Below are 14,744 nucleotides of genomic sequence, written 5' to 3'. Positions count from 1 at the left end.
TCCAAAGTGCTTGCGTAAGCTTAGTCCACAATTAGGAATTGGGCTGTTTTAGATGAAACTTTCTTTAGTTTGGTGGGCAACAAGGATCTGATGCTCAATTAATTTGTTTCCATTAGGAATGGGCATATTCTTTACTGGTTTATCTAATTTAAAACTGTGATTTTGATTACTTTTTTCACAAGTTGAAGTAAAATGGCCTTATTTTTGCCGAGTTTGATGAAAGTATGTACTCCCAACTTTATTTGCACAATAAGAACAACAAAAAAAACTGTCTTGTAACTCATCAATTTTCTTATACTCATTGTTCTTCCTTTAAATCAAGTCAACCAGTGGATTTGGCATTTCCTACTCATCTAGGAATCAGTGAGCTTCATGGCAGACTGGTTCAGCTTTAAATGGCTTTTATTTGCCCACAAGTTCCGCGTGTCTCCATCATAATGAGATGGCCCCATGCCACTGCCCAAGTTGATGAGATCCGTCAGTGCAACACAGACTTTTAAGACAACAACATTTTACATCAACGTAAAAAATTGGAAAAAAAATAAAAATAAAAATCAAAATAGCAATTTTCTCTTCTTTTATTTTAGTATTAAAAGTGTTTTTTTTCGTTAAATATTGAAAGGATGTTTCTCTTTAGGTATTGTCAAAAGTGCATCTTTATTGTATTTTAGTATAGTGTACAGAGTTTTTATCCAACAGTTTGAATCAGTACTTTGAGATATGATAAAAAAATATTATAATCTTCTAATAATTTTGAGATCATTTAACGATGACCAAAATTATTACGTTTTTTTAAATATTCCACTTGTTCTTAAAACAAAAATAATTAATTTGTTTCTATCTCTACAGAATTTAACATCTTTATATGATTTCGTTCTATATTTTCTTAAAAAAATAAATTTTATATTTTTAATTTTTAGTTTGTGTAATGGTAAATGAACAGTCCAATTTTCATCGCTTTATTTAATTTATAATATATATGTTAATTTTATACATTTATATATAAGAGAAAGGAGGGAGGTACCTGATTCGGTGCGTTTAAATAGTGGCTCCTCCAGCATAACGGATATATATATTTTTTTCGTAACTTTAATTTAGAACTGATTAATTGATCAAAATTATAAGATTGTTTTTATTAATAATTTAGGTGTTTAAATTTTCATTCCCTAGAATTATAAGATCATTTTTGTTTGAAGTTATTGAATAATTGTTTAGCTGAGATTGACAATTAATTTGTACGACATTTAGAAAGTTTTGTAATTGGATAGAATGTTTTAAAACTTGTTTTTTTTTAAAAAAAAATTTTAGTTGAGTGCCGCGTTTCCTAAAATTTGTGAAAGTTTGTGAAACAAGACACAAGTTTCTTGCTGCTTAACTTGCAAATTAGTTTCTCATACTGCCAACCAAAAGATGATAAGTGGATGATAGATTTACTCAATGAGCTAAGGATTGAGTGTATAACTCATTCTCTCATTCATTTTAACTCTCTGGTAATGGTCCTAGGATGAGCTAACGAGGATGAGAGGACGAGCGTAATAGTCTTTTGCCCACCAAAAAGCCATAAAAGATCTGAACTTTCTTAGTAGTTTTTTTGTTTTTCAGTATAATCCAAAAGATCTGGCTTGGCTCAATATGTGAGGTACAAGTAGAAATGCAGAATGAAAAAGTTGTAATCTGTTTTAAGTGTTCCCTTCGAATTTCCCATAAACTGTTGTATTCAAGTCAATTCCTGAAGTGCATAATCTCAACAAGTTTAGTTATCAATTACTTTTTTTTTTCCTGAAGAAATAGTTGAAGGCACGTAGATGATCACTCTTTCTCATGCTGGTAATTTCAATCATAGATTGGAAATTAAGAACAAATCATACAATTGCAGCTGAAGAAGAGCATTAAAAACCTAGGAATTCTGCTTCTCTAAGTAGCAGAGTGAGGGGTGGCAAGGGATAACTCAGAGGTGACGACCTTTGGCGACGTCACCGGGAACAACGGCAGCAACCGGGGCGGCTCCAGATCGGCGGCGGCCCCCGGCGACGGGTGCAGGTAGAACCCTTTTCCAGCGATGGCCAGGTCCTCTGCCCGCTTAGCTGCCTCGGAGCTCGGGTGTGGCTGCGGCCGGTTGAAGGGATCCGGGATCAGGGGCGTCACCGGACTAAGAACCAAGGAGGGGAAATCCAGCATGCTGGGCGACAGGAGATCCGGCCTCTTCCGGGGAGAGAATCCAGCTGCGCCGCCAGGGGAATTGGGATTGGAGCACAGAAATGCGGGCATCAGAGGGCTCAGCATCTTCAGGTTCCTGAGGATGTTCCTCCGCTCGTAGAGCTTGAAAGACGGCTTTTTGGGGCCGGTGGCCTTGGCCGCCGTACCTTGGGGCTGCCCCTTCCCGGCCGCCGCCGCCGCCGCCGCAGTCTCGGCGGAGCCCGTGAGCATCTGCACCACCTTCTTGAAGGAGGAGCTATCTGCCTGGACGAAGGTCGTCGGGTACGGCGTCGCCTCGCAGGCTTTGGGCGTCAGCAAGGTCGGAGAGGCCTGCGTCGGAGCAGCGGCCACCGCTCCATCGGCACAGCTGTAGGCGCTTCTACTGCTACCGAGCTCTTCCTTTTCCATTGCATCCAGTGGAAGAACAAAAGCCCTTCTAATACTGAAAAAAAAACAATGAAGCTTTGCACTGAGAGAGAGGTGGAAGCTGGCAAAAGTCAGCAGCAGCAGCAGCAGCAGCGAACAGTGGAATAGGTAAAGAAAGAATGGCTCGAGGGAGGTAATAAAGATACAAATTTCTCCCTTTTCGTTTTGAAAACAAAGTCATAACTTTTTTGGGGATAGAAAAATAATTTGCTTTCTTTAATTTTTTATATTCTATGGCATGATGATGAATTTTCTGTTCCTTTTCCTATTCTGAAACTAGACTAAGCTTTACTTTTGGGGCAGCCAATATGGTCACCTAAATTATCCAATTTTGTGTCGCAACAAATCATCTGCTCTTATTGTTCCTTAAGAGGCCATTGAAGGAGAATGGGTGCTCCACTCATCTGCATTCTCTTTTAGTTTTTTTTCCATATCAATTATCCTATTCAGAGTTTTATCCTAAATTTTAGATAGTATAATTAAAAATTCTTTATATTAACTACCCTATCTTATCCTGTTCAAAAATTATAGAGATGATAAACTGGGGATGCGATTGTTACGTTGATTAGATGTAGACTCCACTTCACTAAACGTCAGTACCGAGTCAGGGAAGGGGTCCTCGGTGTTGGCCCTCTGCGCTCAAGTCAGTCATCAAAAAGAGAAAAAAGATGAAGCAATAGTAGGCCCATGTGTGAATAGTGAATAATGCGTACCTCCGTCGGTGTATGAACCCCCTTTACATAGTGCCTTAGTGTGCAATGTGCACACTTCTCTCGAGACGTGGGCACGTTTTTCAACTACTCGTGGGTACGTTCTCCAATTTATCCTATGAAAGGACATATCAGGAAAGTGCCTTTGACATCATACCTAAATAGGACATGCATATCTCTAACAAGACAGTAGAAGTTTTCGTCGTATTATCTCTCAGAAGGATATTGAGAGATACGACAGTGATCCCGTTGTTTAGCCGAACGAGATAGCCGCTCGGCTATGACTTCTTCGCTCGGTCGGCCTCGATTGTTTTTTCTTGTTGTGACTGGGTATAGTAGCTTATCTGCTTCTTCTCGGACAAGCGCTTTGGTGACCTTAGCATTTTGCCGATTTGCAGTGAGCGTTTGATGATCTTACCCTATTGTTCCAAGTTAGACGAGGGTCGGCTCAGACAAGCCTCTTGCCAATCGGACACTGACCTTATCGACCGACCATTGTAGTCGACCTCCGCTCAGCCATCATAGGTGAGCCTTTTGACATCTTGGCATTGACCACCTTGACTTTGACCTCCACGCCGATTGCTATCTTCGTCCTTTGACCCACACTTAGTAGACCCTCTTTTATCAAAGCATCAGTATTCATTCATTAAATTTTATATTTATGAATAGTGCTTCTCTAAATTTAGTATTTATGAATAGTCTTTCTCTAAATTTAGGGAATAAATTTTATTCCCTAAATATTATAGAGGAGAGATAAAAAATATAGAAGTTGATATATGATGTAGTGAAAAATAAATATATAAATTTAATAAAATAAATTTTTTATACTAAATTATATATTTTGGACATAAAAATTAATGTGGATGGTCTTATTGTCTACAACTTATTATCGACTGTTCAGTATTTTTATGCGATCTGTAGATATCTATAACGTGTGATTAATTAATTTTTAATTACTATTTTGACTTCCTCTGTGGCGCTGTAGCAGAAGGGGCTTTGTTTGATGCATGCCTTCCTGTTTTTTACTTTATAGCTTTTAGTTAAAGAAATAGGGAGATTATTTATTTATTTTTCCTTTCTTTTTCTAAAAGAAATGGATAGAGTGGCCGAATCTAAGGTAGGCTGTCTTGTTAGTGGAAGACATCAAACATACTTATAATTAATCTTAGATAAAGATTAGTCTTTAATTTCCAGACCCTATTTGTCTAGACATTCTTCGTTTTAATCAACCCAATTTAATAGGAGAAAAATAGTGTGTGTTTTTGGCAAAATGTGCCCTAAGAAGGCACACTATCTAGGATGATTTTGCTAACTAAATAGAGTGAAAAAATCATACATGAGATTATTTTTTTTTTGTCAAAAACTACCCTTTAACTACTTTCTAGCTCAAATTAAACAAAGACTAACATGATTGTGGAGGCAAATATGCACTTAATGGTCTCCGACCAAGCACCAACACAATAATTTGATTAGAGCGTACCATGAAAGAAAAGCCGATACAGTTCAAACAAAGACTTGTTAGTGTACATAAAGGACAATATTATATAGTTACAACATATAGAGTTATCTAAACCATACAAAGTGATTATTTAAACGCAAATATATATTTAATGGCCTTCTACCAAGCACCATGGGTATTGGACATGGAGAGGACTATATATACGTTCAACAATCATGACCATACACTTTTTTTTTCGTTCTATAATAACTAGTTGCACTAATTAGACATGTATTTGCAGAAGCATCTCCGTTGTTTCATTTCACCTACAAAAGCCAAAAACAAAATTGTTCATCCAAATATTAAGAATAACAGTAATGGCATTGCAAAAAACACAGTGATACATTTATACCATCTACAACTTTCAGTTAGTTCTTCCAATTAATGAAGTTCAGTGTGCTTGCAAGGTCTCTGAGTTTGAATACTACTTAGCTTCTCTCAAAGTTTCAGAAGATGTCTCAAATTGTTAGGAAAGGTGCCATTTTTATATATACTTAATACTATTAAATTTTGATCTGTCAATAAGTTTAGGAAACTAAAAGAATGAAGATATAATAAAATTTTGATAGAGAAGATCAAATGCTCGTACCCCAGTTGCAGATTAATCTGCTGGTGGTGGCTATACTGTTCATCAGTCTGCATAGTATTATTCACTTGCAACATGTTTCTGGAATCATAAGGTGGCACCACCTCGTACCCAATTGTTGTTGCGGATGATGGAAATACAGTCATCTGTTGTGCTCTCTCACACTCAGCTATCTGCTGCGGGCATCCATATAATTATTTCAGAATAAAAATCTACACCTACAGATGAAAAAGTTAGAGCACCTTGTTTCTCAGGTACATATTGCCATTTTGCAGCTCCATCTCCTGACAACAATAATTAGGTGTACATAATGCATTAACTGAATAAATTTTGCGAGAACTTAATCAAGAACTATCACAAATTCAGTTTATACTGGTTACCCTTCTCTGCATATAGTCAATTTCAGCAAGCATCAACTCATTCTGCAAATTCAAATCACATAAAGTAAGCACATCAGATCCTCATGGCATGTAAGCTTCCAAGAAGCATTAAGATTACCTTCTTGGATCTTATTTTAGTCACGCCTTTCTCCAACCTAGTCTCAAGTTGCTTGATGTCTCGTAGGCTCATGGATGCAAGAGACTCACCCAGCAAGTGTCTGATGAACCATCATACTCAAAGGACTCTATTTGAAAGGAAATTAAGTATCAAAAGGCTGTCTATTTCATTAACCTGTTTGTATTCTGTAATTGGTTGATTTGCTGACGGAGCTTTGACGATTCCTGCTGGTAATACTGATAATAAACAAGACAACAGATTAAGCCATGTATTAATGTCAACATGTTGCATCAATCTATATTTCATAAAGAATATTTTAAAAAATATCACAAAAAATTGAGTTATGATGATTAAGCTTTTATCTTTTCTCTCCTTGGACAATCTTGTGGATGCACAGTACGTAAAAATGTCTCTGTTTTCTTAGAAAATACAATGGCCAAATGAAGCTGGGCATTTTTCTATTCTTTGTTCCTGAAGTAATAACAGATTGAAGTGCATACGACCAGTGCTCACACACTAAAAGTAACAAAATAATAGAGAAATAACAAAAGAAATGACAACTAATCAAAAAGAACTTTGAAAGACACAATTCAACGGCTACTATTTCAATCTAAAAGGCTCTATGAATGAATTCATGGATTAATTCACTCCTAAGATTAAGTAGGTTTATAGGCATGATAAGTCTTATCGGAGTCCATTTTCGAGCCAAATTTGACCTTGCTCAAGCAAATTATGTTTCAATAATTTGTACGACCTATAGATCAAAGTACTTTAACATTAATGCACAACATGTATCATGCTCCAAAGACTCCCTTCAGCAAATGTGTGAAGGGACATAACTCTAGTTTTATCCACACTATAGATGCATGGAAAGATTTAATTCTACAAGAAAATACAATTCCAAACATAAAATAGAAATAAATGTTAATGCAGATAAGGAAGGTCTAACTTAAGAAACTCCTATTTGAATGTTAAAAAATATATATATTTATCAAACCTAACCGATCACACGTGTAACTTTTTAAAATAATAAAGTACATGTTAATGATTGATTTTTATAAATTAATTTCTAGTAAGTCAAAGCTAAGTCAAATTTTATATTATTTAAACTAGTCCAATTAAATCTAAAATAAATTAAATCATTGAAACGGTTATTAAAATTTGACTTGATTCTTTTTTTACTATCTTGAGCTTGATTCGAGAACTTCATTCATTTAAATATTATCAAACTCTTAATTTTGATTGTTTGAAACTTTTATATTCTTAAGCTTGTTTAGTTGACTAAGAACATGTTTGTTTTGTACCATATTGATTATAGATTTATTAATAAACATAATTCATAAATTTTACTCATGAATATTGTTTACAAATAGTTCATAATTTTTGTTTATATGTGGCAAAATGTGATAACACTCACCCCAAATGACCAGTATTATCAGTCCTTCGAATAGATAGTGTAAATATCTCGGGTTAGTTTTGATATGGTCAACCAGGTTAAGTTAGGTTCTGCAGTTTTGATGCCTTGTGTCTAAGTGTGCAGGGACTTTGGAACACAAGAAGTCGAACGGAAGATGTAGCTAGCGAGAAAGATAACATGGGAAGTGAGTCGATAGGATCGGTGCATTTGAGAGATGAGATATTGTGGATGAGTACATCGGCGGACGAGAAGGAAGTGCGCGGTGTATCCGAGGGATGAGAAGCCGGGGAGGAAGCCTGCTCGAGGAGAAAATTCGAGTTGGGTTTAGGTGAGTTCAATTTCGGATGGTCAGAGCATCACCCAAAGAAGCGCCCTAAAAGAGCTTCTTTAGGAGTTTGGAGGCGCCCTAAAGGAGCTTGGAGACGCCTTGAAGGAGCTTGGAGGTACCCTCGCGCCTCTTGGTGGAGGCACCCTCATGAAACTTGGATGTGCCCTCATGGAGCTTGGAGGTGTCTCTAATGAATAGTAGTCGTTAGACTACTGTTGAGAAGGGGATAAACTTCTATTCTCTTAGAGATGTAATGGATCCCCTTGAGGTGTCTCCAACCAATAGTAACTTTGTCCAAGAGGCTATAAAAACCCCTCTAGAGTTAGGAATTATAGAATAATCATTGTATTCATTTTCCTAGCTTTTTCTGAGCGTTCAAAGTTTGTAAGAGGCTATTTCGCTTGCACGAAGGAGATTTTTCTTAATAGAACTTTTAACTGTCTTGAATTAATAACCACCTAACTTGTAATCAAGTAAATCCTTTTATACTCTTAATTTATTTTTTGTTATTATTTTTAATATTAATTATTTATGCTTAATTAATTTGACTATCCATGCTAAGCAAAAATAAGAGATTTGGTTAACTTATTTTTAGGGCTATTCAAACCTCCTTTAGTCAGCCGCATCGGGACCTTTAGATAGAGGTAGATAAATCATAGGGGATTTCACCCAACAACAGTATCACATGCAGGGGTGAGGTAACTGGCAAAGCTTTCACACCCGCTTGGAATCGACTCTAGGCTTATGTGGCAACACCGCTGCATTTACGGCAACATGTGGAGCAACATAATTTTTGTTTATGAACATTCACGAGTTGAACACATGCATTCAAGCATATTTATTTAGTTTGATAAGTTGTCAAAGCTAATTTATTTTATTGACTATATTGAATGAATATAAATAAATTTTTATCAAATTGGACACTAAATTTATTTGACAAACGTTTGATTTATCTACCATTCTATCAATTTTAGTCAAAATTTCAAAAAGGGATTATATTTTTAACTTTCAACGAATGGTATAAATGTCCTAAAGGTGCACCTTTGCTCACTTGCTCATTTTTTTCCCCAAAATAATAGTATGAGTAATTTAACTAGTGCGGTCAAACAAGTCAACCTGTAGCGGGAGTCGGCCCACTATCCTAGTGAATTAGGAAATATCCAATCCAACCCAACTCAAGACAGGTTGCGGGTTAGACGCCTAACCCATGAGCCTGTCACAAAATAAAAAAATATATAGAAAAATTTAAAAATTTTAAGTATAGATTATGAATTAGGTTGGTCAAGCCCATGAGCCCAATAAGTTTTTCACTTTAGTTTTAGATTTTAGAAGATTTTTTTTCTCAGCCCACAGACCAACCTGAATCCACCATGAGCCGACTCACATCAAGTATATTTATTTAGTTTGATAAGTTGTCAAAGCTAATTTATTTTATTGACTGTATTGAATGAATATAAATAATTTTTTTTATCAAATTGGACACTAAATTTATTTGACAAACGTTTGATTTATCTACAACTCTATTAATTTTAGTCAAAATTTCAAAAAGGGATTATTTTTTTAACTTTCAATGAATGGTATAAATGTCCTAAAGGTGCACCTTATAAATGTCCTAAAGGTGCACCTTTTCTCACTTGCTCATTTTTTTCTTCCCAAAATAATAGTATGAGTACTTTAACTAGTGCGGTCAAACAAGTCAACCTGTAGTTAGATGGGGTCAGTCAACCTGCCATCCTAGTGAATTAGGAAATATCCAACCCAACCCAATTCAAGACAGGTTGTGAGTTAGACGCCTAACCCATGAGCCTGTCACAAAATTAAAAAATATATAGAAAAATTTAAAAATTTTAAGTTTAGATTATGAATTAGGTTGGTCAAGCCCATGAGCCCAATAACTTTTCCACTTTAGTTTTAGATTTTAGAAGATTTTTTTTCTCTGCCCACGGACCAACCTGAATCCACCACGGGCCGACTCACATTAGTCGTGAGCCCAAGCGAGTAGGCTCACCTGGACCCATCTTAAAATGTGTTGATAAAATTATAACACAATCCGTTTAAATTGTTTGATATGACGGTCTAATTTGATGGACCAAATGTAAATTAACAACTCTAACTTTACCTCTATGCAATAGTTTTGATTTACAAAATTAATTAATTCAACTCTAATTTTTTTTAAAAAAAAACTAAATATGTATTCTTGAATCACTTCTAAACCACAAAATATTCAAATTTAGCTTTAGCTTGACTCTAAACGTATTTTAGTCTAAAAAGCACTTTAGACATAAACTGCTTTAAGACCTAAAATAAGACCCAATATATGTGTATAAATTTAGTTTTATTTTTTTATTTGGATTTGCAGATCACCATGGAAATAATATTTTGTTATAAAAAATTTACTTTTTCTTTCTAATTTTTTAAAGGTTGAAACTTAATAGCCTTTGACAAATAAGAGGCATCATTAGATTTTTGAAAGTGAATTATGTCTTAATATATTTATTTATTGAGTTAAAATGAGTTATGGGTTGATCAAGAGTTGTTTTGATGAAAACTACTTAATTGAAAAATAAAAAAGATTAAATTTAAATTTCTAATGCACTCATGAATACATTCTAGCCCTATTTTTTTTTTATATAAACAATATAATTCAATTTTTTTTGCATAATTGCACAATAACAATAGGAAATTAACCAAGAATATAAAGGTAGCAAGAGAGATACATTTTAGGTCAAGAATAACAACTTATAAATAGAAAAAATATATAATAAAAAATATCTTTAAGAATAATGACTAACCCACTAACTTTTCAATCATAAAAATAATCACTAATCTATTAACTCCTCAATAGTGAAAAATGCACTAGCTCACTAACTTCTTAATTATGTTTTTATGAAGCTCATACTAACCCATTAATTTCATGACTAAATAAACAAACAAAAATAAAAATAATTAATGTACTCCACATGAAAATTAATAAATTTTATCAACAAGTTTATTCTATGATTTAGAGAAGTAGGAGGCACACTTAGTTATACCAAAGTTCCTTTTTTTTTAAAAAAAAAAGAAGGGCAACTTTTTATCATTTTACAAATAGGGTTACAAACAAGGGCATCATCATTGGATTCATACACAGGAAAACTACCTATATATATATATATTTCCTTTTCTTTTTTAAATTAGTTGTTGAAGCTATTAAATCATGTTGGTTAAAATTGCCTTATAGATTAAAAATTTTAAAATAAAAATCTAATTTTTTATGCCTTAAAAATAATTAGGTAATTATTTTTCTAAAAATAATTATTACTTAATGTAGTATTTTGGGTAGGAAAGACAAAAGTAAGAGATGATGTATCTATTAGTTGTTTATAAAGTGAGGGCAGGCGGCACTTTTTGAGAAACATTAAAAGTCAGGGCAGCTTTTCAAATATTTACATTAGTAGAGTAATAAAACTTACTTATTTAACTTATTCAAAAGGTAAATGTAGTTATTGTAAATGATAGCATGATTATAGCCCAAGATATATATTATTAACAAGAAGATTTTTGAATTAATTATTAATTTTTATAACTAGCTCTTACATATATGAATTGTTATTAACCTGAGATTTGGATTAGCAAGGGGATATATCAAGTTAATGAATCATAACATTTAAAAAAGATAAATTAACTAATTTAGTAATAAAATTTTATTTTCCAAAAAGTACTATTCTACATTTTTTTTCTCTTTATTCTTATATTAATAATCACGTCTTGAAATTTTATAAATATAACTTATATCCCATCTTATCCTTGTAATTCTACTATTTGATTATTGCCAAGATTTGTTATGTTCATAATTCATTTATTTAGAACAAAAAAAAAATCACGAGTCTAAATTATTTCAGATCAACTATGTAAATTGTATTTTATTAGTTGAATGACAAAGAGAAGTATATAAACCTTATAATTCTATGTTATAAAACGATCAGGAGATCTACATATCCATTGTTTTGATAATCAAGTGGATGAATGTATCTTGAGCAAAGAGAAAAATCAGGTCGAAGTTAATCAAGTTGGTTCTTTGCAACATTAATTCATTTTCATTTTAATTATATATGCCTAAAACTTCATGGGTTATTGAATGGATGGGGAATAGAGAAAATGTTACCTGAGCATTGACTTCTGAAGCATGACCAGTGTTGGCGGTATCCCTGCAGGCTTTCTTGTACCTCTCAATTGTAGTTCGCGCACTACAACCAAAAAGGAAAATAAACGTCCAAGTGAGAACTTTGCAAACATATCCTCTTAATTACCCACTGTTTTAGAGTGATTCCGATTATTATATAAGAGTAGCAAATCATTAAGATACTATAATACGATTAGAAGCTGCTGAAGAAAAGTATATTCAAGTATCTTATGTGCAAACAGGGTGAGAAAAATATTTTCTGGTCAACATCCATCACATTTCAGAAACAAATACATCATTAACTTTTCAAAGGTATAAACTGTTTAATATTTGGAGGCATTTTCAATATTTTCAAACAGGCAATATATTGACTATGTATATCAAGTTATCAACCGATAAATCATACCCCAAAAATAAATACCAAGTTCCAGAAGCCACCCGCAGACCTCTGCAAAAGACGACCAATTGATCCTGGAGCTAGACGATGGTTGCAGAAGGAGCCACTATTTCCAAGGTCGCCCTTAAAAACACAAACAATTCGCCTTTGCACCAACCTTATTTTCCTCGAGAATCCTATTGGCCCTTATCTGCCACGTTATCACGCGATCCCATGATATGATTGGCTGATGCCCCGCCAATAGCCACCCCATGACATTATCTTCCGTGTAATACACGGTGCGTTCTTTTACCCTGATCCGTGTGTACTCCGAGTTAATGAGAAACCCACAGCACAAGTAATGAAAGTAAACACTTTTTATATTTCCTATGCAACATCTCCGGCACAGTGTACGTTATATCCGTGCTATTCTTTGCGTACTCTGGAATCCTTTGGCTTACTCCAGAGTTGTTTTGGTTAAGTGCCTTAGAACTTATTAATTAGGAGTTGGGTAGAATGGGCAAGAAAGCGAATCAAGAACCCTAATATGCAGGGAGGAACAGGAGTGTGACATGGGGAAAGGCTGGTGGTACTTTTTGGTTAAGGAATGGGGCTAGAGAGAGCGTGACAGCTCTTAGAGTAGGCTTTCTTATACTGATGGAGTGACTTGAAATGAAGAGGGGAAGAGATGAGCGAGGAGGGATGAAGGATCGTAAAGGAAGGAGAAAAAGAGAGAGAGAGAGGAAGTGACAAATTGAGCTTGCAAGATCAACATGGGGAGGTAGAACTTAGAAGAATGAAGCATATATATGCTCCAACTAAAATCGGACATCACCTTTACTATTCCTAATGTATTCTCTAGCTGCTGCACCTCCTCAGCTCAGTGCTTCCGATCCGCCCAACAAAGCAAGCATTATAACAGAAGCTAGATCCAATAACATACTATGACACCAAACACCAGCCTTAGAGAAGGGAAAGAAGCACAAATAGAGAAAGAAGAGGACCAAGTACTAAATCTATCTAAACATCTAAGCGAGGCCCTTGCGTTTATTAGATCTATCTACTCCTAAGCAGTTCAGATCTCAGCTTCAAAGGCCAAAGACAAAAAATGACATTGAGATCTTATAAGAGGATCGGCATGCACCAATCTTCCTTTCAAGACAAGTAGAGACGATTTCTAATTTAGTCTTCGTCTCAGTGGGAAAAAACGTCAAACACCTTCAGCCCTTGTACGTTGCATAGAAAGGCAAGCCAACGAGATTAAAAAGAGAAAAAGAAATGATCTTTAAGCTATTAAGAGTTGAGGGAGGAGATAAACTAGGGCTCACCTGTTGGTGGCGTACTCATAGAGGCGTCCGCGGCTGGAGAAGACGACGAGTGCGACCTCAGCGTCGCACAAGACGGACAGCTCGTAGGCCTTCTTGAGAAGACCGTTCCGGCGCTTGCAGAAGGTCACCTGCCTGTTGGTCGTGTTCTCGATGCGCTTGATTTCAATCTTCCCTCGCCCCATCCCGCAACCCGCTGCTGCTTCGGTTAAATTCCTACCATCCAAACAAAAAGATCATGGGTTGGATTTCCTGACAAGCTCTGGTGTAAGCGATGCGATTCCCATCTTACCAATCTAGGGTTTGGAAAGTGGAGGATAATCGAAGGGGTCGAGAGAAAGGAGAATATTTGATCAGGACAGCAAAAGCTAGCAGCAATTGTTACTACAAATTTATATCCTCTTCCTTCCTCCCTACTCAAATGGACGTATGTGATGGTAAAAAAGAAGCATTTTTACTGGTCCTTCTTCCTCCTTATGATACCCTCGCACTCGAGCTAGCTGTTGCTCTCATCAACGAGTCCCCCACAACATGATTAGGCACTGCTCGTGGGGATGTGGCTTTCATTGCCACCATGAGCTTGAGAGAGAAAAGGGAAAGAGACTTGAAGAAAATGTGTATTTAATATTGGGGTTTGCACAGGACTTGAGGCTGAGTTGCACTCGATCGAGCAATGTTATCGAGGGGAGGGAGAAGCTAAGGCAAATTTAGGGGGCTCCATACACTGTCCTTTTACTTCTTTCCGCTTGGTTTCTTCTTCCTTTTTGCCCATTTCTCCATCAACCGAGATCGTAGATCTTTCATCTTTTTCAAATGGGGAATCAATAATGACCACGACATGTATCTTCGTGTACCTCCAACGTCCTTCACTAAATCTACCTTCAGTTTTTGCCGACATCTTGGTGGTAGAAATCACTGTCAACTTTGATGCAGGGCGTTTGGTTGTGCCGATACTTGTGATTAGATTTTCAAGAGCACAATTCCTCAAGAAGGTGAATTTTGGTTGTGCTGATGGATGCTAGTATAATCGGACTTGGCATTTATGAGGAAATTTTATTGTAGGTGATGAAAGCACAATTACAAAAGTCTCAAAATTGAACACTGATCAGGTATTAGCTATGTGGCAGTTGGGAGGTTGTAAGGCTTTTGCTTTGGGGGTAAATATTTTTTTTTTTATAATCTAGTTATTGGGCCTTTGGTGCGATTAGTCATGGAGGTGGAC

General features: G+C 35.6%; 2 protein-coding genes across 3 annotated transcripts; both read right to left on the bottom strand.

Moving 5' to 3' along the window:
- Positions 1-1,815: 1,815 nt before the first annotated feature.
- Positions 1,816-2,849, bottom strand: LOC122052042 (VQ motif-containing protein 4-like). Its single transcript, XM_042613430.1, has one exon. It carries the CDS (start codon positions 2,602-2,604, stop codon positions 1,915-1,917), a length of 690 nt encoding a protein of 229 aa, XP_042469364.1. The 5' UTR covers positions 2,605-2,849; the 3' UTR covers positions 1,816-1,914.
- Positions 2,850-4,914: 2,065 nt separating this feature from the next.
- On the bottom strand, positions 4,915-14,077 carry LOC122044162 (agamous-like MADS-box protein MADS1). Of its 2 annotated transcripts, none has more exons than XM_042604724.1 (9): positions 13,815-14,077; positions 13,526-13,738; positions 11,804-11,885; positions 6,089-6,150; positions 5,915-6,014; positions 5,797-5,838; positions 5,659-5,700; positions 5,420-5,592; positions 4,915-5,096 (listed from the first exon to the last, which is right to left on the bottom strand). In XM_042604724.1, the coding sequence occupies exons 2-9, from the start codon at positions 13,705-13,707 to the stop codon at positions 5,093-5,095; spliced, it is 687 nt and encodes a 228-aa protein (XP_042460658.1). In that variant the 5' UTR covers positions 13,708-13,738; positions 13,815-14,077; the 3' UTR covers positions 4,915-5,092. The 2 variants fall into 2 exon arrangements, with proteins under 2 accessions (XP_042460658.1, XP_042460707.1); XM_042604773.1 differs by having other exon boundaries at positions 4,917-5,096; positions 5,420-5,589; positions 13,815-14,076.
- Between the last annotated feature and the right edge of the window lie 667 nt (positions 14,078-14,744).

Source organism: Zingiber officinale, chromosome 1B (genome assembly GCF_018446385.1).
Source record: "Zingiber officinale cultivar Zhangliang chromosome 1B, Zo_v1.1, whole genome shotgun sequence".
Classification (NCBI taxonomy): Eukaryota; Viridiplantae; Streptophyta; class Magnoliopsida; order Zingiberales; family Zingiberaceae; genus Zingiber; species Zingiber officinale.
The sequence above is the reverse complement of the archived record's forward strand: the minus strand, read 5'-3'. Positions and strand labels throughout refer to the sequence as shown.